General features: G+C 35.7%; 1 protein-coding gene and 3 non-coding genes across 4 annotated transcripts; 1 reads left to right on the top strand and 3 right to left on the bottom strand.

The window, feature by feature from the left end:
* Positions 1–12,050: 12,050 nt before the first annotated feature.
* TRNAR-UCG (transfer RNA arginine (anticodon UCG)) lies at positions 12,051–12,122 on the bottom strand. The gene has a single exon. It is a non-coding gene; the product is annotated as a tRNA-Arg (tRNA).
* Positions 12,123–12,607: 485 nt separating this feature from the next.
* TRNAR-UCG (transfer RNA arginine (anticodon UCG)) lies at positions 12,608–12,680 on the bottom strand. The gene has a single exon. It is a non-coding gene; the product is annotated as a tRNA-Arg (tRNA).
* A 587-nt stretch (positions 12,681–13,267) lies between these two features.
* TRNAR-UCG (transfer RNA arginine (anticodon UCG)) lies at positions 13,268–13,339 on the bottom strand. The gene has a single exon. It is a non-coding gene; the product is annotated as a tRNA-Arg (tRNA).
* Positions 13,340–18,528: 5,189 nt separating this feature from the next.
* LOC137578214 (cylicin-2-like) lies at positions 18,529–19,890 on the top strand. Its single transcript, XM_068291880.1, has one exon. It carries the CDS (start codon positions 18,529–18,531, stop codon positions 19,888–19,890), a length of 1,362 nt encoding a protein of 453 aa, XP_068147981.1.
* The last annotated feature ends 3,676 nt before the right edge of the window (positions 19,891–23,566 follow it).

The raw sequence follows: 23,566 nt of genomic DNA, 5'->3' as shown, positions 1-23,566 counted from the left end.
AATGCCAATCTAAAGCGTTTTATTTCTTGTAAATTCTTATGCCCAAATTAAGTTTAAGGAACCATCTTCGAAAAATTGCAGGAAAAACTACTGAACTGACTTCCTTTTAAAACAATGTAGTGATTTAAGAGTCAGCCTTCGTAAATGAATTGTATTAATGTTGGCCATAAATAAATTCAACAATTAATAATTGCTTTAACCTTGAGTCCCATTTAATGCATTTTGTGAATTTCAAATTATAATTAAATTTCGTTTGAAGCATTCAAATTGACACTTTGGCTACACACACCCAAAAGCATTAACAACAACAATAACAACAATAGCAACAGATTCAATACACACAAAAGCTGAAATTTCAACAAATGAATCACACAAATTGACTGACACTTAAGCCAAAATCAAATAAACCAACAGAAACAACAACAACACCAACTAGGAAGTCTCACTCAATCTATCTCTCCATTCCTCTTATCATGGACATGACATTTGATTAAGTGCACTTGGAAGTTAAGCTAAAAATGATTTTTTGGCTTTGACTCTATATACATACATCTGCATACATGTATGCAGATATAATGTATGTATGGGTATATGTGTGTTTCGTCAAATGCAGATATTAAACCAGCTGCTAGTTGTGGCAAAGAGACGAGACTTTGTTGATTTAAAGTGTCCCGAAGCCAAGCTGGGGCAGCACCAGCAGCGGCAGCAAACCGCATAAACGTTACACACAAGCTTTACGTTCAAAAAGAAACGAGTGTATAATGCATAAAATATATAATTTGCAAAATTAATTAATTTTTACAACACATTAATTTCATCCCAGCTCACACACACACACACACACACACGCCATACAGACACATATATTCAGTCAACCGTGCCACATGCACCGTTGCCCCAGTGGTTGGCCGTCACCATGCCACACCGCCAACCGCCATAGCCACCGCTATCGTTGTATGTATGTCCCTATCCCTGATCTTCCCCCACGCTTTTAACTCCTCGCCTTCCTCTACCCGGAGACCCACAATGTTGTGGCCGTCTGGCCATTGAGGCAAAAGTAACTGAAAAAGCGCTTCCAGCGCTCATTATGCTGCACCACTTGTATAATATTTATTTAATTCATTTAAAGGTAATGAAACCAAAGAAGAAGAGAATGCAACGCATATTCATACCAGAGAAAATGAGGTGAAGCAGAGAGGTGAACAGCAGTCAGGAGATTGGGAACGACCAGAACGGGTCATCCTGGACAGTAGAGAAAAAAAGATGAGTACAGCAAATGCCTTACGAATTTCCTGTATGAAACCAAAAGAACCAAGCACCAGGGACGTAATATCCAATCGAATCTGAATAAACTATTTAAATGTTATATTTATTGATCGTTTTGAAAAAGATAACAGAATTTCAAATGTAGCATTTTTAGATCAGGATAATTCGATCTCTATTTTAAAAGTTAAACGTGGCTTTCAATCGACATCAAATCCTTTCAAAATTGTACCTAAGATAGTGCAAAATGCTTAGACTTGTCGGCAAAGTCTACTTGATTTTCCTCTGACGGGACAAATACATTATACATTATTTATATAACATTCTTATATGGGATTTGTAGAATAAGTTGGTCGATATATTTTTTCTTAGGATTTTAATTCCACTTTTCTTCACAACTTATAAACTTTGCTTTTATGTACAATTTTCATATATTTCCAGAAGCAAATTACCTCAAGTGATAAGAATTACTTAAGTCTAGAAATGAGTGGAAAGAAACATATGACCAATTTTATAATAAGAACACAATGTAAAGTTTAATGATAGTAGAGAATTTTTCAAGTACAACAAATGCTCTATTCCAAGTTCTGCAAACTAGTCTTCTTGATTAAGTATTTAAATTTGTTGTCAATTCTTTGCAGCCCTGCATTGCGGTTTAATCGTTCAATTGTGTGAATTGATGTTGTGGCTGCTGCTGCCGCATTCAAGTTCATGTAGCACTTAGGTTTATGTAGATTTTGTTGAAGGCATAATTTGCAGGGCGAGTTTCGATCAGTTATTTTGAGGTGCAGAGGGACTGATATCAACCAACTGACGACGAACTGGTCATGTAGTAAATTATGTATTTTGACACGCAGATCCCCTTGGGGTAACAATCATTGTGGCAAGGGTAGTCAGTCATTCAGAGGCACACTTTATAAAATATGCATATATACGCCAACTATTACATACATATGTATGTATGTATATGTACGTGTACTCTTACATATTTCTAGCTATTGTGCGAAATTAAAATGTGCTACATTCGCATGTTTAATTAATGAAATGTTTGACAATGTCTCGGGGTTGCTCTGTGTTTTTATTCTTTGCCTTCTTCTTGGCCTTTTTTGCGGTGCAGGCGCTTTGATGGAATGCTTACACCAAATGCCAACGCTTGGGCACGCACATACGGTCCGCTTCTTCTCCGAGTGTGATGGGTCTCTTGCATTATTGAAATCGACACAATTTTACTTTTAAGTATCAACAGCAGCAGCAGCAACAACATATGCATCCAAAAAGGCCCCCATCGACCGACCCAAACTCCCAGGCTCTGAGTGACAGAGTCAAGGCCTCCTCCTCAGCCAGCCAGCCATCCAAGATTGGCAACATGTTGCGTGCTGCTGCTGATGGTGTTGGTAATGTGTCTGCGTTTCTGGCAGATCCGTCGTCGCCGCCATCAAGTTCAAAGTCGAAATGCTTGTAATATGCAAAAATGTTGAAATTAATCACTTTGATGCACACCGTCCAAGTTTTTTTTTTTTATTTTTGCAAAGGCGCAAGCGCGTGACATATTGAGAGGATAATTATAATTGAAGACCGACCATCGAAGAGACATACAATCGAAAGTCACAAGAAAATTGATATCTTAATAACTGTTGTCATTAAAACCAAATAAAGGTCAGGTAATCACTTCTAACAATGAATAACAGAAAAAAATATCTATTGAACTACAGTCAAACAAAAAAATCAATTATGTTATTTTTAGCTTCGAATTAATTTAATTGCATAAGAAAAAAAAATACGGGATATATGAGTTTTTACGAGGCGGAAAGAGGCGCCTTGTGTTGTACAGAATTAAACTCAAATGAAACATGTATGCAAAAATTAGATAAAAGAAATGGGCAGCAAATGCAAAGAGTAGTGCCATTTATGTTAAGCTACTACAATAAGTTGCTGAACCAGTTGAACTTTAAAGATTAGATTACAAAGGGGTTTGCAATATAATTGGCCATTGCAGATTTATTTTTTTATGTAAAAGTATGCAAATACAATGAATATGGAAAATAGCTGAAAAATCCTAATAATATTGCAAATCTCATTGGTTTCAAACGTTTTATGAGTATAAAGATTGCTATTAGGCACACGGAAACTGTGCCTGGCTAGACTAGAGACTAGAGCTTGACTTCTGTAATCCTTTCGGATTTTTGATATAAATGCTCTTTGCAGATCTTATATATCGAAAAGAATACGGGAATATAATGAATAAGGAAAATACGATAGACGTTTAAATGCCGGTGGAATGTGGTTTCATTGGTTTCAAACGTTTTATGAGTGGAAAGATGGCTATTAGGCACAAGGAGACTGCGACTGACTAGACTAGAGACTAGAGCTTGACTTCTGTAATCCTTTCGGATTTTTTAAATAAATGATCTATGCGAATCTTCTATTTTTTAAAGGAAAACGAAAACGATAACGAAAACGGATATATAATGAATAAGGAAAATGCTTAATCGATCGGTTGTTTTAACGTGACTTTAGAGCTTGATTTAAAATTGTAATTCAAAGATCGAACGTCACCAAGTCTTGTTACTAATATAAACAACTGGACCCTAGTAATTGGTGACAATCGGTCGGGGTTATATTTGATTGTATGGAATAAGGAAAACAAAGAAAGAACGTTTTAAAAAGTTCTTAATGTGCTATTGGAATGTGGACACAATAGAGGTAAACTAAAACGTTAAAATGGTTAAATAGGGAAGAAAAAATATTTAAAAAGAGAAAAATAATTGATCCTATCCCGATGATTTTCGGAAAAAGAATGAGCTCTGGTTCTCTATGAGCTTCTATTTATACCGTTTCTTATAGTTAAATGTCAGAGGTAACCAGATAAAAGTTTACAAAATTTAATTGTCAGTGTGGTATTTTTTTCGATTATTTAGTATTAAAATAATACCAACCGATAAATCGACTAGAAGTTTATCAATTATCGGTTGTTAGCACTTTTTTTTAGCTGGAAACAGTTACTTTTAGCTATAGTCCCGCTTAATAATCAAATATTTTTTTGTCAATTTACCCAGGCGACCCGAGGAGGTGCTGAAATTGTTCCTTTTCGCTATATAATTATTTATACTCTAAAGTATGTATATTCTTGATTAGCACGACGAGACGAGTTCAAATAGCCATAACGTACAGACGGACGTCCGTCTGCCCGTCCGTCTGGATTAGCGCAAACTCCTCCTAGACCGTAAGAGCTACAGAGCTGAAATTTTGCATGTAGGCACTGTATACACTGCACAGGTTATATAACTTGGATCGGATCAGCCGGATCGGACCACTATATCATATAGCCCCCATACGAACGGCAAAGTCACGATTTTCTGAGCTCTTGTCGTGAAATTTAACATTGGTTAGTTTATTACACTTATAAACGACTGTGCCAAATTGGATCGAAATCGGAAGACTAAATAATATAGCTCCCATAGGAACGATCGGTCGAAAACAGTGACTTTTGTCAATTACTTCATTACTTTTTACGCAATTTTCATAAAAATGTAGGTATATTTCTCAGTTTTACTTAGCTTTTAAAGACTGTGCTAAATTTGATCAAGACCGGGTGACTATATCATAGAGCTCCCATAAAAACATTTGGTTGGAAACAGTGACTTTCATCAATAACTTCGTTACTTGGCATGCTAAAATTGTAGGCCGTCAATTAGACTTATCAGATAAAACGTCTTTCATCTTGACCGCTATAGGTAAGGAAAAATTAACAAAATAAACTTGCAAGGGTATTCAAACTTCGGCGCGGTCGAAGATAGCCACGGCCCTCTGGTTTTAAATTTTTTTCTACTATTTAGTAGAAAACTCTGAACCCTGAGCTGCATGTAACACTACTCTTCTCTTTGTAGAAAAATTTCAAAAATATGTTATACCACGAGTTATTAATATTTAAAAAACAAAAGGGAAGACAAAATATTTCTTATATCTGGGTGTAATTTTATTAGAACTTTTAATATGTTATTTATTATATGCTGGCAGCAGACCTGCCAAATAAAAACTATCTTCGCAGGCTGAACTATGCTCTGTATTTGCCTTCCAGGCCTGATCCTGTCTGGTAGGGCTTGACTAGTCTCCTCGGTCTCAGCGTATGATGATTGAAGACCAACCACATGAACCCTTCTGCGGTTTTGTTTTTTAAGTGTACTTTCGTTAATGCCTTGTTTTATATGTTTTTCATCGAATTTTATCATTATGTTTAAATAATTACTTGGATTATTACAAGAAAATCACAATAATATTAACCCTCTCATTCAGAGATGTTCCTGCCTTCAAAAAAATTATTTTATTCTCTTTTGCTTACTTAAAAATCTTCGTACATAAAAGGAAGATATATCTGCTACATAAATATGTAGATGTTCATATAATAAACTGCATTATTCATCAGCTCTGTGGCAGCTGCTGCAGTTTAAACTGGGTTAATGACAAGCTTAACGGCCACTGGCGGAAAATTAAAAAGGAAAAAGGCCATAGAAAAAAAAAAAAAACAAACTGTCTCCCCCTACCACACAGATGGATTTTGGGTTGCAATAGCAACGCCGACCAAAAAACTCATAGTAAAAATATGAAATGCTGAATGAGATTGCCGGGCATTGTTCCTGCCACATGACTTTGCTTTTGAATCTGCTAGGGATTCGGGTCCTCCAACCGAAATGTAATTTAACAAGCATATTTTGTAAGCTCTGCTTCATATATATACACACACACAAACACACGCACATCCACAAAAGAAAAAAAGCGGAAGCCAAAGCAGGTCACAAAAATTTTAATCAAATATATACACACAAAAAGTAAAAAAAAAAAAAAAAAAAAATGAATATTTGAGTGCTGCTAGAGCATGAAAATGTTATGGATTGAATATGCATATACAAATCTCTATAGTCGCAAAAGGTTTGGATTGTCAAACTTTAATATTGAACAACAATAGAGATGAAATGGAATTAAAATGTGGCCAGACAGCTATCTAAAATCCTTATTGCATATTTTCAAAGGGACAGATTTATGTAACGATTCTTGTAAAGTTCAACAGGAAAAATCCAAACTGATACTCAAATGATGTGATATTTATAAAGATTGAATCGATTAAAGGTTAAAGGATCAATGCATGATAACTATGTATGTGAGTAAGGAACAGTTTATGATAATGTTGTTAGTGTCCTTCAAACTTGGCACAACTTTTATCAGTTACAGATTAACTGTGTGTGTGAGTACCTACAATCGCTATGCATTCAGAAACTACTAAATTGATTGCGTTCAAAATTTGACACACTCTGGAGTCAGACTCAAGCTTGGTTTTTGTCAACTTCTTAGGTATCATACTCGCGAACGCAAATGAAATGGGTTTTATAACGGCTTTCCTTGAATTGACCGCAGGCAGAATTAGAAGCAATCCAGCCGCTATGTCGTCATTGGCCAGATGAGTCCTGTCTGCACTTACTGTCAGGTTCTGAAGTTCAATAATGAAACGAAAGCAATGTGTTGCAAAGTCGAAGGGCAAATTTATCTCAAAGCTGGCGGCCTGCTCGCCTTCCCAGATAGTGAACGTAAATTTCTTCAAATGTACTTCATCGGTTTTGATAGAGACGAATATAATCTGTAAGGCTTTGGTCGTATTTGTAGCAAGCAATTTGAACTTACATATATGTATAAAAGGTATGTTACTCAAGTATTGTAGGTTGTAAATTCTAGAAAATTAGTAGAATTATACCATCAATTGAAACCAATAAAACATCATCTTAATTTGTAGCATTAGTAGTTTTATGGAATGTACATCCATACCCGAAAGAGCTCTCACTAGATTTGAAGGACTATTATACCCAAAGATGTCAAATTTAAAAAATGAACCCCAAGAAGGGGTTTTCAATATAATTGGCCATTGCAGATTTTATGGATTTTTTTTTTTGAAAAGTATGGAAATACAATGAATATGGAAAGTAGTTGAAAAATCCTAATAATATTGCAATTCTCATTGGTTTCAAACGTTTTATGAGTATAAACTAGAGACTAGAGCTTGACTTCTGTAATCCTTTTGGTTTTTTGAAATAAATGGTCTCTACTGATCTTATATTTCGAAAAGAATACGGGAATATAATGAATAAGGAAAATACTATAGACGTTCAAATGCCGGTTGAATGTGGTTTTATTAGTTTCTAACGTTTTATGAGTGGAAAGTTGGCTATTAGGCAAAAGGAGACTGCGACTGACTAGACTGGAGACTAGAGCTTGACTTCTGTAATGCTTTCGGATTTTCCAAATAAATGGTATATGCGGATCTAACAATTTAAAAAAGAATACGGAAATATAATGAATAAGGAATAAACGATAGACCTTCAAGATTAGATCGTATTTACCTTATTCATTGCAGATTTTTTTTATGTAAAAGTATGGAAATATAATAAATAAGGAAAATACGTTCAAATACCGATGTCGAGCACTTCTTCCAATTCAATTGGAAGTCGATAAGTCTGATGGTGCTGTTGGAATGTGGACTTTAGAGCAGAAAAAGGGAATTAAAACGTTAATAAGGAAAAATTAGATTTTATTGCCCTATTACAATTGGTCAAAAAAAAGGACCACTCCTAAGAAGAATAATGTGGACTAAAAGGAGACAAGTTTAAACATTAATGTGTTTAAACAGGGAATTAACAAGATATTCATAAAAAACAAGGAAAATATTTGATCCTATTCCAACGACTTTGAGAAATAGAATGAGCTCTGGCCGTTCGTGCTCCCTTATTTATACCGTTTTTCTCTGGCATATTCTGACAGTTAAGTGTCAAGGTAACTAGATATGCGTAAATGACATTGCGAAAGTGAATTAATCAATGAAGTTTTCGATAGAAATCCGATAACCTGCTAAAATGATTTGGTTGTTATCGGAACAAAGCACCACAACTAAGTCTCGAAACAAAATGTATGGAATATATTAAATTTATTTATTTATTTATTTATTTATTTATTTATTTATTTATTTATTTATTTATTTATTTATAAGCAATAGCTAGCTAGCACTCCCCATCTTAATATTAGTTATTATATTATAATCCCTTATGTATTACCTTGGCCATCGACTCGACATGTTCATTATTTATTATATACTATATAGAGTTGTATATTTTTAAATGTTTTAAGAAGCTAAAGATGATATTGTTGTTGTGTGGGGCAGGGTAATATTAAATTTAACTCCACTGCATTCGTCGAAATATATTAACTTAAGCAAATCTGCATTTTTGCCTTTTATGTTACAATTCATTTTTCTTTTAGTGATTTACTTTCATCATTCACAATTACTGCCACTCTAGCTCAAATGAAAATGTTGCCTTCGTTCTTGTTTTTTATAGCTATTCTAAAACTTATCTGTTATACTGCCTGCTCATTGATTTCAATGCGTACATTAGACTTAAACTATATATATATATTGGTTTTTCTTTTCCTTTAGCCCGACTGTTGCTATGACCATATGCCACACAACACGACTGATCAAGGGAGATTAAAGCAAAAGTTATAAAAACTTGCGCTTTGTGTGATTGTTTGTTCCTTTTCTTTAGTTCTAAAAACACTCTTAGATATTTTTAAAAACCCGACATTTAAATACTCTCTTAAAATTATTAAAACGTACATATGATTTATAACATTTAGTGTATTACATATATACAAACATTAAGAAATCTTGAAAATATATTCACGGGGCAATGATCAGAAAATTGAGCTTTTCGACTTAAGAAATTTAAAACCTTTCGACAATTTACCAAAATTGTTCGAACACTTCGCAGATTTTCAGTTTGGCGTAGCGACAAGCGTAAAAAAACATAATGATTGGATATATTTCGGGGATGTCCAGAGCCCCCAAACTCTATCTAAACGAAATTAAAAAGGTAGCAAAATAAATTTTCAATTATAATTATCATTTATTTTTCTGGTTTTTTTTTTATTCGTTGTCAATCGAATTATAGAGTTAAAAAAAAAAAATTGGTGTTATTTCGTAAAATTTAAAGTTCTATTTAATTTATATTTCTCTCCATGATTAATTCAAAATATTTTTCTATATATTTTTCTTAAAATAAAGTCAATCAGAGTTAAAGTCAGTGAGCTTTGATTCAAACCCTAAGTGAAGTATTGAATTTTCTGCTCAGAATCTTTTAACAATCAAAATCTTAAAGTTTTAAGTAATTATTGCGAATAAGTAAGATATTTATGAACTTTATTAAAATACTTTTGCATACTTAGTTTACTTTTTCCTATAAGTAATTGTAAATGTAATAAACATATGAGAAATTATTCTTAAGACGATGTAAGCAATGCAGACTTGGATAGTTAAGAAACCATTTCTCTCTGATAGAGTATAAAATGGTTATATTGTCGTAAAAAATCTTTTGAAACAACTTAAATATCTTAAATGAGAAAAAAAGAAGAAAAAAAAAACCGTCCGACACCGAAACCAAAAGAAAAAAATCATAAATGGAGCGGCATATTTTGCTTTTATAACGAATATTTTTGCTGCCCGCCATAAAAACGTGGAAATAAAAGCACTTAAAGTTTGTCAGCAAGGCGATCAAAACATGGTAAAAATCGAACCAAAATTACGGCACTTAAGTGAGAATCGTCAGGGAAGAGGAACCAACCAACCAGTATATGAGTGGACAAGTTACTAGAGAAATTTATGAGCAGATTGATAATGTGAAGAGGCGCCGCCGTCATCCGCCGCCATCGCAAGGTGCATAAGTGTGAGCGAGACTTGCTCATCATTTCCATTTGCCTCCAACGGGCTAATGATGATTAAGATGATGCTGGCAAAACTTCCGATTTATCTCAATTGCTGAAAATTGGAACGCCATCGCATTTAGACACCAATTCGAAGCACGAAAAGATACCAAAACTGAAAAATTGATATAGACATTTTCAATGGGACTAAACGAACGAAATGTCTTCATTTCAAGAGAACTACTAATGGATTTGTTATTTGCATATTTAAGCTTTTATTTTATTTTTTTTTCTTTGTGTCGAAATCGGTTTAGAATATCACTTTTTGCCTTATGAATTTCAAGCTGTTAACTCTTTGAAATTTGAGTCGTTTGCCCCATTCACGCACCCTACGATATTTTATCTAAAGCAGTATCCAATTCTGATTTTGATTTTGATTAGAGGAAAAAGAACTAACGTTTGTCAAATCTTTATTTCTTGTTCAATGTTTAAATTCAGCAATTTCCTTTGGTCGCTCCCCCTTTTTTTCACTTTTTGGGTTAGCAGCTGTTGCCGCGGAAGTAAACGCCCTTCAATAAAAAAAAAAAAACTCATTCTGTGCCTCTTCTCCTCATACTCCCTCCTAACATATCAAATTATTTTTTGCACACAAAATCTGTCCAAACACTTCAAAATAATTTGACATCAAATCGCTCGATTCCCACAAAAATCTTTCTAAAACCAAAAATTGTTGTTGTTCTGGTGTGTTGTGTGTGTGTGCGTCACTCGAGAAATTGTCAAACTAATTTGCCGCAGGTAGTAGACACTGGGGATAACCTGACTGCCTGGTGCCTAGCTATGCCTGCCCTGTGTGCTCGACTGTTGGACCATTATAAAGATGTTGAATAAAAAGTATCGCATGACACAATTCTAAAAAGGTTGACAAACTTCTTAAATTACGGACGAGACTCCGAGACCTGGCGACTAACAGGAGGGGCGAAACGAGGCAAGAGTCTGGCTGAGTGTTTTTTTTTTTTCTGTAGTTCTTTTCGTTTTCAATCTGTGGCTAGCGAAAAAAATGTATGAAGCGTATAATTTTCATATGCAACACCTGCTGTAGTTTTCAACAGGAGAGTAAGAGACTGTGATTCAGAATCACATTCAGATTTTAGCTTTAAAACAAGAGTGAGCAAAAAAACTACTTTATAATTGCAAACCAAGGGTAGAGGGGTGAGTGGGTGATACTTTGCATTATTATGTCTGGGCTGGACAGTTGCTGCGTCAATGGTGAAGGAGTTGCTTATAAATTAAGCCAAGCCGTGCTGTGCCGTGCCGAGCCGAGCCAAGCCAAACTGAATCGAGTCGAGCCGTGCTCCCACGGCCGCTACTTGCATACTGGTACATTAAGGACACTTGATAGCTTAATTTATTGCAAGGCAAAAAGATGCAGGACAACGACGACGAGGAATGGGGAAAGGGCAGAAAAGGGAATGGCAAAGATAATTGCATGCAGGCGCAGCGGAGGCAGTTGCTGCAGTTGAGGACCCAGTTCATGTCCTTGTTGTTCTTTAGTATTGCTGCGCTTCGCTGGGCTCTCCCAGGCATCTCATATGTGTGTGAAGCACCCACACATCGTCTATATGTGTTTGTGTTTGTGTGTATCTGTGTGGTCCTTCGCGCTGCTGCATAAAACATTTTAAATTGAGCGTTAAAATTAAACGATGCATCGCAAAACTAACAAACGTGGCAAGCACAAAAAGGGGAAACCCCAACCACACTCTTTCTCTCCCTCTCTCTCTCACTCCTATAAACAGAGTGCATGTGGATATACCCGGGCACTTGTTTGCTATAGTCGTTAATCGTCTATGTATATTACCCTATAAGCAGTGTATAAAAATGCACAATATAAATTCAAAAATCAAATGCAGTTTACTCTCTTCCCCCCCACCTCTTCCCATCCCCCCAAACAATCTGGCTTCATGCAAATGTCACAGATTTGTTAAGGCCATAAAAAATGTCGAGTACTTAGATGGGGAGGACTTGGCAAAAAAATAAAAATAGAGTTTAACTTTCACTCCAGATGGGACTCGAACCCACAACCCCCGGCTCCGAAGGCCGATGCCCTACCATTGGGCTACTGGAGCTTGTGACAAAAAGGATAATAAAATTGTATTATAATTCTAAAAAGATGTGAGTATTAAGCAAATAGCTTATGGGATTCCAAATCTTTTCCTATCACACAATTTAATACAATAGACCTAGGAGATGTCCAAAAAGTCTTTGAAATCTCAGCTTCCCCCAAAATTATTACAATGACGGTAGGCTTTTTTTAAGGAGTTGGTAGACACCAGTTTCATCCGGAAAGTCCCAAATTTCTGCAAGACTTGCAGGTTCAGGATCATCTATGTATATATCAGTCGATGTTAATCTATAAAGACTAAAATCTGGTAAAACAAACCTACTGAAACCACAGGGATACGCTCACATCAGATCAATGTTTTAAGATTTTAAAGATCGCGATTACCACATACATAGATAAGCCTTATAATCTCATTAATATCTTCGGTTTGATAAAAAAGAATTGAAGTAAATCCGGGCAGTTGTGGAAGGAAAAAAAAAGGAAACCCTTCACTCCAGATGGGACTCGAACCCACAACCCCCCGGCTCCGAAGGCCGATGCCCTACCATTGGGCTACTGGAGCTTGTGATAAAAAGGATAATAAAATTGTATTATAATTTTAAAAAGATGTGAGTATTCCAAATCTTTTCCTATCACACAATTTAATATATTTTCCACCCAAATCTCTTTGAAATACGAACTAGAAAATCTGAATAATCTTTGGCAGAGTTTAACTAGCAAGTTTTTAGTTGATAATTTAAGAACTCCATTATATACCGTTTATTGGTATATTAGTTGGAATTCCAGATGTACAATTCCTACTAAATTTGATCACTGTAGACCTAGGGGTTGTCCAAAAAGTCTTTGATATCTCAGCTTCTCCTAGAACTATTGAAATGCTTTTCACAATGACGTTAGGCTTTTTTAAAGGAGTTGGTAGACACCATTTTCATCCGAAAAGTCCTAAATTTCTGCAGACTAGAATCTGGTAAAATAAAACCGACTGAAACCACAGGGATACACTCACATCAGATCAATATTTTAAGATTTTAAAGATCGCGATTACCACATACATAGATAAGCCTTATAATCTTATTAATATCTTCGGTTTGATAAAAAAGAATTGACGTAAATCTGGGCAGTTGTGGAAGGAAAAAAAAGGAAACCCTTCACTCCAGATGGGACTCGAACCCACAACCCCCGGCTCCGAAGGCCGATGCCCTACCATTGGGCTACTGGAGCTTGTGAAAGCAGGATAAAATACTAAAATGATGTTTATAGAAAGCTTAAATATCTTTCTCTGCTTTATTGAGGGGTTTTGACTCAATGTTTCTACTCTCAGATCGGTTTATTTTAATCAGCCGACTTCGACAAAAATTTTCCAAAGTACAGCCTATAATATATGGATTCGATACTAACTAATCGAACATTGTTTTCCAGTATTGTGTTACAACAAAAAGTTGCATTTAAGATATTGCTTAAGTAAAAGTGAAGTGTTTAGAAGTAATCCTTTCTTTTATATTTTTAAAAATATAAACTCAGCCGAGAATCTAAAAAAAAAACTCTTCTCGTAACACGAATTCAATGCGTTGTAGAGCAATTTTTAAAAATGAAATGATTGATATACAATAATTATTTAAATAACAATATGTCTATGGATATTTAAGAAGTTTTCATTGTTTGTATTTACATTTGTGTATACATGTGTACATCTCGCCATTAAAAAAATATATAACATTTTTCTTTATGTCTTCTCAGTTACACGAAGAATACGTAACTTGCAATTTTTTTTTTTTTTTTTTTGCTTTGTTTGCATTCATTTCTTGTCTGTTGACCAATTTAAAATAGTTAACAATTTCTTTTAGACCAAACAAATTTAATTGAAACAAACAAAATTTCATGCATAACATGCCAAAAAAAAAAAACAAAAAAAAAAAATTTCATAAATTTTCGATTGCCATGCAGAGAGAATGTAAATCAACAAATCGATTGAGATTGCAGCCAGCTCAACTCATCGGCGTCTGACAGTCACTCATCCAAATCCTCTCCAGTTCCAATCCCCAAACTCAATCTCAGGTACGTCAGCAAAAGCAAACAACAACAAAAATAACCAAAAGAAAAAAAAAACTGATAGAAATGTCTAAACAAAAGACCGCCCAGAGAGTGACTCAGTTTAAGCCTGAAAATAACAATATACACATAAATACATATACAGTGAAATGTAGCCCAATGAGAAAGAAGTCAACAAACAGCAAACACAGAAATGGACGACCGACCCACTTGGCAAAGTTGAGTTCTGGGTTGTATCTGTATGTCTGTATTTTTGGCCTGGATCGCTTGCAAATTGACAATTTAGCCTTTCACCTGTCTAAACGAATCTATCGCACATCAAAATAAATATTAAAAATACTCGGCTAACAATAGCAAGTCAGTTAAATATAGAGACGAAGAGAGACCTATAGACATAAAGACAAGACAAGGCTGTTGTCAGTCAGAGAGTCGGAGAGCCAAGTTGGCCAAGTAGCAGCCGCGTCAGTCAAATACTTGCTCGGCATGGTTTTGCTTGATCAAATTTATTTTTTTGTTTTGTTTTGCTTGAAATTTGAGGCTCGCTTTTTGGCTGTGCACACTCGAGAGTCAAGGCGAAACCGTGGCCATACTTTTATTGACATTTCAGCGTGTTATCGCGCCATACCAACAAAAGGAGTCAAGTTGAGAGCTCCAGCTCTATGGCTCCATAGTCAGAGTCAAAGTCAGTCAGGCAGTCAAAACAGACAGACGGACAGGCCCCTAATCAACTCAACTGGTTGGTTGCCTGACTTCGAGTTGAAACTACAAAACTTTATACATACATACATAGTCAGGCCAAAGCGAAACACAAGGCCACTAGAAGATTATTCCTAATCAGAAAACACTACGAAGAAAGAAATGCTCTATATTTTAGCAGTGTCAAACATAGAAGAAGAATTCATTAATCTTATTAGAATTTTAGAAAATGCGGAACTAGTAAAGTGCGGAATAATAAATAATTCATTCAATTCAGTCGATTCCATTTCCTTGAAAAATATGGTTCATAAAAAAAAACAATAACTTAAGATTACAGGATACTCAATATTACCCAAAAAATTAAAAATTTAACAAAACCCCCTCCAAAAATTTTAAAGTTCAAAGCTATTTTTGCATGATCATTTGATCTTTTTAAAAAATCGGGTTAAGAAACGAATTTTTTGGTTCAAAATTTAATTGAAACGGTTAGAAATTGGCCACAGATTAACCAAAAAATTATGGTTAAAAAATCAAAGAAATGCAGTTTTCTCGGATTTTTATAATCATATTAAAAAGCGATGTTATAGTTTCCAGTAGAGAAATGGAAACCTTTTTAGTTTTTGGATTGTCGCATTCTTTGGGCTGGCTTAGTCCGCCACTGAATTGCATATGTGACGAATATGCATACACTTATGTAATTATATATGGAAATAAGTATAGTTTTCTATCTAATTACCTATTTAAATAGTATTCCGAATTGAGCACATTAGAACATAAGGTCATAGAAAAAGAGTTTAATAGTTATTAGAATCATAGTTGATATACTTTTTTTTGGTGGAATTTTTTTTTTTGCTGTATTACATATTTTATTGGTATTTGGTTTCCCCTAAAAATCGATAGACTCCTTCTACTACTCACAACTGTGATGGCAATAGGAAATTTTTGTTTTTTTTTTCAATGGCTGGCTAACTGAGGAGAAACAACTGCAACTGCACTGCACCGCGCATTATAATTTCCATTAGAAGGCTGGCAACGATGTTGGCGATGGCAACAAGTCCAAGTGGCCACAGCATGACGACTCTAACTCCGACTCCAACTTCGACTACAACTCCGCTGACTGGGATGATGGCGTAAACAGAGAACTGTCATTATGACAGTTGATTCTTTGTTGCAGGAGCAGCTAGTATGTATGTATGAATGTCTGTAGTAGTTGCTGCTGTTGCCCATTTAAAATGATGGCCACCGACTGGCATTGCAGTTGCAACTGTTGGCAACTGGCAAACCGGCAAACTGGCAGTCCAAAGATATATAATTTTATACTTTCGCATAATGTTTTGCATTAAAATTATAATAAGTTTCAACTTTTTGCCTTGCATTGCACTGAGCCCCAGCCCATTTCGGGTTTTTCAGCTTTCAGTTTTCAGTTGACTTGAGTTCAGTCGAGTCGAGTTGGGTTGACTTGAGTTGGTGGAGTTCGCGCGCTGAGATTTGACTTCTTTGGGTCAATATCATTGCGTTATCTCGACAGCTGCAGCAGAAAGTGGAGTAAGCCAGTCAGTCAACCAGTCGACTCGACCCGCCTGCCTGCAGCCTGTCATTTTTTTTTTTTTTTTTTTGTTTGTTTTTTATTTTTAATGCTTAAAATGTTGCAAGGAAAATATAGTCATAGCAGTGCATTTTTAATAGGTTTCTTAATGGCCCTCGCCATGGTTAAAAGGGTTGTTGCGTGAAGTGGGTGTGGTTCCGGCAGAACGGACACAAAAACCGTCTCCCTCAGCGGTGATTAAGCGAATGGCAGATACCAAGGAAGCGTCACCTATTAACAATATGAGCAAAACTTTTTGAAATTGTGGCAAAATCTTAATGACTTGGAATGTGATTCCCCTGATGAGTTGCTGTAGATGTTTGCCAGACCAAGTATATAACATTTATTGTGGGGATTTTGTTATAGGCATATTCTAAATAGGCAGATTAGAGTTGGCAGGCGATTTCCGCACTGGCGATATACTTAGTTTCCTTTTGAGCTAGGGGCAGCTATCTTAATGTTGTCTTATACTGCAAGAACCTTTTTGGTGTATAAAAGAAAGAAAAAAAAATTGTTGTACCAAATATCCATATTTGCGAAATTGCTATTTTGCAACCTTTTTATGGCTGTTTAAAAATTTATTTCAAATTGTTTGTTTTTTTTTTTTAAATTTATTGTTTACGTTTTCGCTGTAAATGTCTTATTTCTAGTTTTGCATTCGGAAAATGTCGATAAAAAAGTAAAAAAATTCATGAGATAAGAACGTCTTCCAGGGAGATTGATTGATAGTGGGACTCTGGTATACAATTAATAGATGGAATAAATTATTAATAAAATATTAATTGAAAAGTTACAAAAAACATAGCTTCTTTTTGATTTAATTTCTTTTAATTTTAGTTAAAAAATAAAGAAAGGTTTTTTAAAGCTAAGCTAATATTTTTTAATGACAACGTAAACAAATATATTTTTGTTTTTGAAACAACGACTAGTAAAATGATTTCTATTAACATTTAGTGTAATAGGTCTACGACCTCATCAACCCAAAAGCCATCAATAAATTGTTGTGATTATATCAACTAGTTAGTAAAGAATATTCTCCCATATTCCCTAGACTCTATAGTGTGATTAAGACCTAAGGTTCTTTTAGTGAAAGCAGCTGTCAATATGCAGGAACAACAAGTTGCAAAGGTACCTGAAAAGTTGCTTAGCTTTCTACACACGCACACATAGCAAGTAAAAGAGGAAAGGTGGCAGGAGCCAGAAAATACCCAAAACATCAATTTATTCTCATTAAAAGATATGAAGGTGTCTGCGTTGTCGTCTTCGTTGCAACGTTGTAGCACAACAAGCAACAAACGGCAACTTAGGCAGCAAAAAGAAAAAATAAAAAAGAAGACGGGAAAAACTTTTTGCGGAAAATCTTAACAAAAGCATGCAATTTACAAACTGTTGCTGCATTGCCTTCTAGATGACAGCATGGGCGATGTTGGGAGGTAGCTGCTTGAAAATTAATGCAACAAATGGACCACAAATCCCATGGCGGTTAAACTTGGGTAAGCATTGAGAGGTTAAGCAAGTGCGGCTAAAGGTAATAAAGTTTAATTGAATTTTCATTATACGCAATTCTTTCTTTTTTTCCCTCTACCTTTACTTTTTGTTGGTAAATTTGCTGCTTAGGGCCCTTGGCCCAACACCGTGCTAATGAAAAATGCATTTCAATATTCAATTATGCGCTGGCAAAAAAAAAAAAAAAAAATCAGAGGTCCGTTTGAAAAGTATTAGAAGTTTTAAGTAGCATTTTTATATTGCTTTGTACTAAATTATATTTTTAAACTCTTTTAGTATAACAAACTAGACCTTTTTTAATTACTAGTAAAATGTTAAAATTTAGCGACGATACTTTCAGTTTATTGTATTAGCTCAGTTTAGATACAGCCTCAAAAAATTTCAAATCAAAAGTGATCGAAAAATCTTTCAAAAATGAAAGTGAAATCGAGAACAAAAAGTCAACGACTTAGCTCTCTTACTGAAATAAATCATAATATCTCTGTGAGCTAGCGGATAACATTCTAAATATTATAGTAAATTTATTCTCCAAATAAAAAAGAATTTATATATTTTTGATACAAAGTTTGAAAAGATGAGCGAAACAAATGAGGTAGACGGTCTAACAACTACTCCACCAGAGGAACTAACGATGAACAGTAACAAACAGACTGATCCCCACGATACTAAGGAGGATTGCAAGGAACAGACAAATTATAATGACCTAAAGAAATCCGAAACAACTAAAAAAGAATCAACGAAGGATTGTAAAGAACAGGTCAATCCCAAGGATTTTAGGGAAATAGAAGTATCTATGGAGATCCAACTAACGGAAGGCCCCAAAGAACAGGCAAGTGCCAAGAACCTGGAGAAAGTCAAAGGAACTAAAGGAGAACTAACGAAGGAGAGCAACGAACAGGGTGACATAAAGAAATCCGAAGCAATTAAAAAAGAATCAACGAAGGATTGTAAAGAACAGGTCAATCCCAAGGATTTTAGGGAAATAGAAGTATCTATGGAGATCCAACTAACGGAAAGCCCCAAAGAACAGGCAAGTGCCAAGAACCTGGAGAAAGTCAAAGGAACTAAAGGAGAACTAACGAAGGAGAGCAACGAACAGGGTGACATAAAGAAATCCGAAGCAATTAAAAAAGAATCAACGAAGGATTGTAAAGAACAGGTAAATCCCAAGGATTTTAAGGAAATAGAAATATCTATGGAGATCCGACTAACGGAAGACACCAAGGAACAGGCAAGTCCCAAGGACCTGGAGAAAGTCAAAGGAACTAAAGGAGAACTAACAAAGGAGAGCAACGAACAGGGTGACATAAAGAAATCCGAAGCAATTAAAAAAGAATCAACGAAGGATTGTAAAGATAGCAAGGTACAGCCAACTCCAAAGGATTTAAAAGAGTTTGAAGCAGCTAAAGAGAAACTAAAGAAGGATAGTAACAAACAGACTGATCCCCACAATACTAAGGATTTGAAAGGCAAGGAACAAGCAACTAAAAAGGATTTTATGGATATAGAAAAGGCTTTAAAGCTTTTCAAGAACAGCAGTGTTAACCTAACGGATGACTGTAAAGTAAACGCGATTCCAAAGAATTTGCAGAAAATTGAAACAACTAAAGAGAAAATTACCAAGGAGGGTAACGAACAGGCAAATCACAAAGAACTGGAAGAACTCGTAGATAGTGATGGGGAGGAACTAAAGCCAATAAAACTTCCTGGCATGTTGGGATCTGGTATTTACTCACGTTCTTTGCAAAACGGTTTTAAGAAGGCCAAAAAATTTTTTGCTTCGTCTGAGTATCTAGACGCTAGGCGAGAAGCTGAGATTGCTATGAAGAACTCCGACAAGCATGAAGCTAGTTTGAAAATACTTACTTCCGATAATGGGTACACTAATACATCATCTGTTCCAGAGCCAAAAACAAAGTTTCCTGAAACAAATTGAATCTTCCGATGAATTCCATTCTGCAGAAGATTCCATTCCAACATGACACTTACGAGACCTCAAAAATAAATCCAAAATGCTGATTGCAATGCTAGTACAGACGTTACAGAAAATCCAAGACACCAGGCATAAAATTCATCAATTAATGATTTAAATTTACGAAAGCAACCTTTTGCAACGCTACAAAAACACTAAACTTACACAACAATAAAAGACGCCCAAAACAAGATAAATTTTTGTTTTTCACCATTTGCTATAACTTTTCGATCACATCTCTGTGCGAAAGATCCTCAGCCAGAATGTTTTTTTTTTCTTTTAGGGACCTGCATGAGCCTGTACAAAGAGCAGCGCGCAATTTGTGTTGCCTTTGTGATGCAAATTCAAGTGGGAGTCAAGTCGCGTTGTGGAGTGTAGTCAGCCACGCCCACGTCAAGCCACTACGCATCTTTGAAAGGCTGGCATTTGGCACTCTACTCATAAGAACGGCAACGGCAACAGCAACAGCAACATCGACGACGATGGCAATGGCAATTGCATTGGCATTCATCAACCGCTTGGAAAACACACGTTGCCTCTCCGCATGGTGCATACAAATTCAGTTGTGCCACATGTGGCTGCTATCCCCGTGGATGAAAATCAAATCATTGCCGCCTGCTCATCATCAGCATCATCATCATAATCATCTTCATGATGAGCGACTGTCAGACCCTTACTTGAGAAAGTCATAAGCAACTCCTGTGCGTCACTCTTTCACTCCCTCTCTTTCTCTCTCTCTCTCTCCGTCGGCCATCAAGTGCAGCATCTAATAAATCATTTTTGTCGACGATTTGTTTGCATTTTCATACATTGCATTCGCCTAGTAGCTCAACTCTGGGGAGAGATACAATCTACCTCCCTCCATGGAAAACCACAAAACCGACACCAAATTGGTCTCATTAATGATCGGGCGATGTTTTCACTAAAACTATTTCAATATGTTTGACTTTTTTTCTTTTCGTTTATTTATTTTTTTTTTTTTTTGAGGGGGGATCTTTAACGCTTTCTGTTCGCTAAACATGTTTAATATGCCCACTACAAATATTTGGCTGCTGCCGCTCATTAATCAATTTAACAAAAAAAAAAAAAAAAGAGAAAAAAAATTGTATAATATTAAAAACAATATCCATCAAATTTATAAGCAGTTCGATATATGTTAAACATCATCAAAAGTCACAGTAAACACGCATTTTGGCATACGGTCGTTTACTTAATTTACATAATATCAATAAGTATACGAAATATGTTTTTAATTTTTTAGTTTTAGATTGATTGTGGGGCCTCTTAAAAAAGATCGGCCTGGCGCCTTTTATGCCTCGAGTGAAAACAAGTTTCTATTTATTACTTTTACATTTTCTGAAAGGGGGAATCGACCAGCAATATAATTTTTTTTTTCGTAGAATGTCATAACCAGTTTTTTGTTTTGGTTTTCTTTATATTTTTTGTGCCATTGCTAAAGTCAAAGTTTTATTATATATAATTCGTTTTGGCAAGAACCTTCATTAGCGCATCAAGGTGTTGGTCTAAATGACAACGATGCTTACATATGTTTATGCCCTAGGGACTTTGCACCCTGCACACTGGTATAAAAATGTCTAAAATAGTGATGGAAAAATCCTGGAATATCGATATTTATAAATTGTTTGTTTTTTTTTACATACCTTGAACTGATAAGGTTGTGAAGGAAAACTTCTCAAGGGAATATAAAGTAGATCCTGTGAGCCTTGGTCAAACTATAGTTTGGAAGGTCGAGATTAGGTTGGTATCCTCCTGGACTCTATCAATAACCTGTGTATACCTATATTTATATTATTATAATGGGTATTTCGTCTACCACTAATTTACTTATTTAAAACAAATTTGTGCCAAAAAACGTCAAAATACTTTAAATAATTTAGAATGATTTAAATATGCTCTAATTTTATTTATAATAAATTAAAGGATTAAGAAGATTCTAAAATTTTGACAAAGTTAAATGCTTTATTTGTTTCTTGAACAAGTTTTACTTAAAATTCCAGTGCCCAGAGTATTAAAAATACTATTGCTTAAAGTCGAATGGTTAGTGTTAAGCTAAAAGCCGCAACATTATTTCACATTGACAATAAAAAAAATCTTTATTTAAAACATTTCACGACATCAACTAATAAAACACCGAAAAGTGTTAGGTTGAAGCTAGAAAACCGCAACATGTTTGGAACATTTACACGTGCGGCAAACCGGCTGCAACTAAAGGCGAAAACGTAGACGAAGGCGGACCAAAAGAACGTGAATGAGGGGGATGGGGGCCACGTAGTAGTTGCTGCAGCCATTTGAGTTTGAAACTGTCTCAACTATAAAAGAAATCAATTACTTTCGCTTCGAACGTACGTATGTACGTAATACTGGACACCCGGCATGGCTGTCGGCAGGATGGCAAAAGGAAGCGTAGGAGTGGAGTGGAAGGGCAATGAGCCAAATGCACTCACACTTCCGGCACTAGCCGACATTTGGAAAATTCGTTTGCCTCCTCGACAGTCCGAATTTAAGGTTCGTTCTAGAGTCACGTGCTGCAAAAGAACGCGCTACAAATTTGTTACAACTAATGCGTGGGTGCAATTCGAAATGCGCTTCTTAAATGCAACGAAGGTTGCTCAAACAGTTCTCTGGGATTTCTAATCAATCCTTTCCGAATGCCTTAAACTCGCCCTCGCATTGAACTTTACCCGAAATGAACCTAGTGTGGGACATGTGAATATCGAATGCGGCTTCTCAAACGGCACTTTGAATATTGTTACACACCATTTCAAGTTCGTTGACTTTGGACTTTTGGGCGTGCCAATGGCTCTATCCAAAGACCGGATGACCCTTTCGAAGTATTCTGCTTATCGGACGGACTGCACTTTGAAGTGCAGTAGTTTATTTTATCAAAGTTATTTTCGTTTGCGCTTTCAAGTAGCTTCCCTGTGGTACCCTGTTTCGATAAGATGCGTTAAGTAATTATAAATGTTTAGCGGCTAAATGTAAGAAAACGCAACATTTCATTATCTGGCATCTTAATGCAAATATTTGACGCGCATACATACGTGCTGGGCCCGCTCTCTCTCTGTATATCTTATAGATACATTGGCATTACCATCGAACCTATAGGCCAATCTAATCAAACCAAAACGGATGATGATGCCAACCAACTCAAGAGACTGACAATCACCGCTGTGCTGTGGTTGTAGCTCGAGGAAAAACTAAGGGGAAAAACGAGGTGTCGGTGGCAAAAGCCCAATGCCATCAACACCACCCCAAAAGAAGGCCTCAGGGGAAACAAACAGCGACATCACCAACGGCAGCAGCAGCAGCAGCAACCAGAAGAAACAACAACGACTTTGCCATTGCCGTCAACGACGAAGACGATTATCAACGAGGCGCAACTAAAATATTTTAATTAACGCAATATTTGCACAAAATAACCAACATTACAAGTTCAAGGCGCTAGATAAGAGAAAGAACGTATCGTTCAAAAACAGGGCTCGGAACACAGTGGCTAAAATGGGGTGGGCAGAGGCATACATGAACATTTATATGTATGCATGTATATACATAGATGTGTTTGTAAGTCGGCCCAGTAACGACGAGAAGGAAGTTGCACCATAACCCAGCAAACATCTGG

The sequence above is a fragment of the Drosophila tropicalis genome, unplaced genomic scaffold, assembly GCF_018151085.1.
Source record: "Drosophila tropicalis isolate 14030-0801.00 unplaced genomic scaffold, ASM1815108v1 contig_593, whole genome shotgun sequence".
In the NCBI taxonomy this organism is placed as follows: domain Eukaryota; kingdom Metazoa; phylum Arthropoda; class Insecta; order Diptera; family Drosophilidae; genus Drosophila; species Drosophila tropicalis.
Note: the sequence above shows the minus strand (reverse complement) of the source record. Positions and strands in the feature narration are given on the sequence as shown.

Excerpts from the sequence above, each read along its gene's own strand:
- LOC137578214 (XM_068291880.1), top strand. The coding sequence starts at position 18,529 with ATGAGCGAAACAAATGAGGTAGACGGTCTAACAACTACTCCACCAGAG.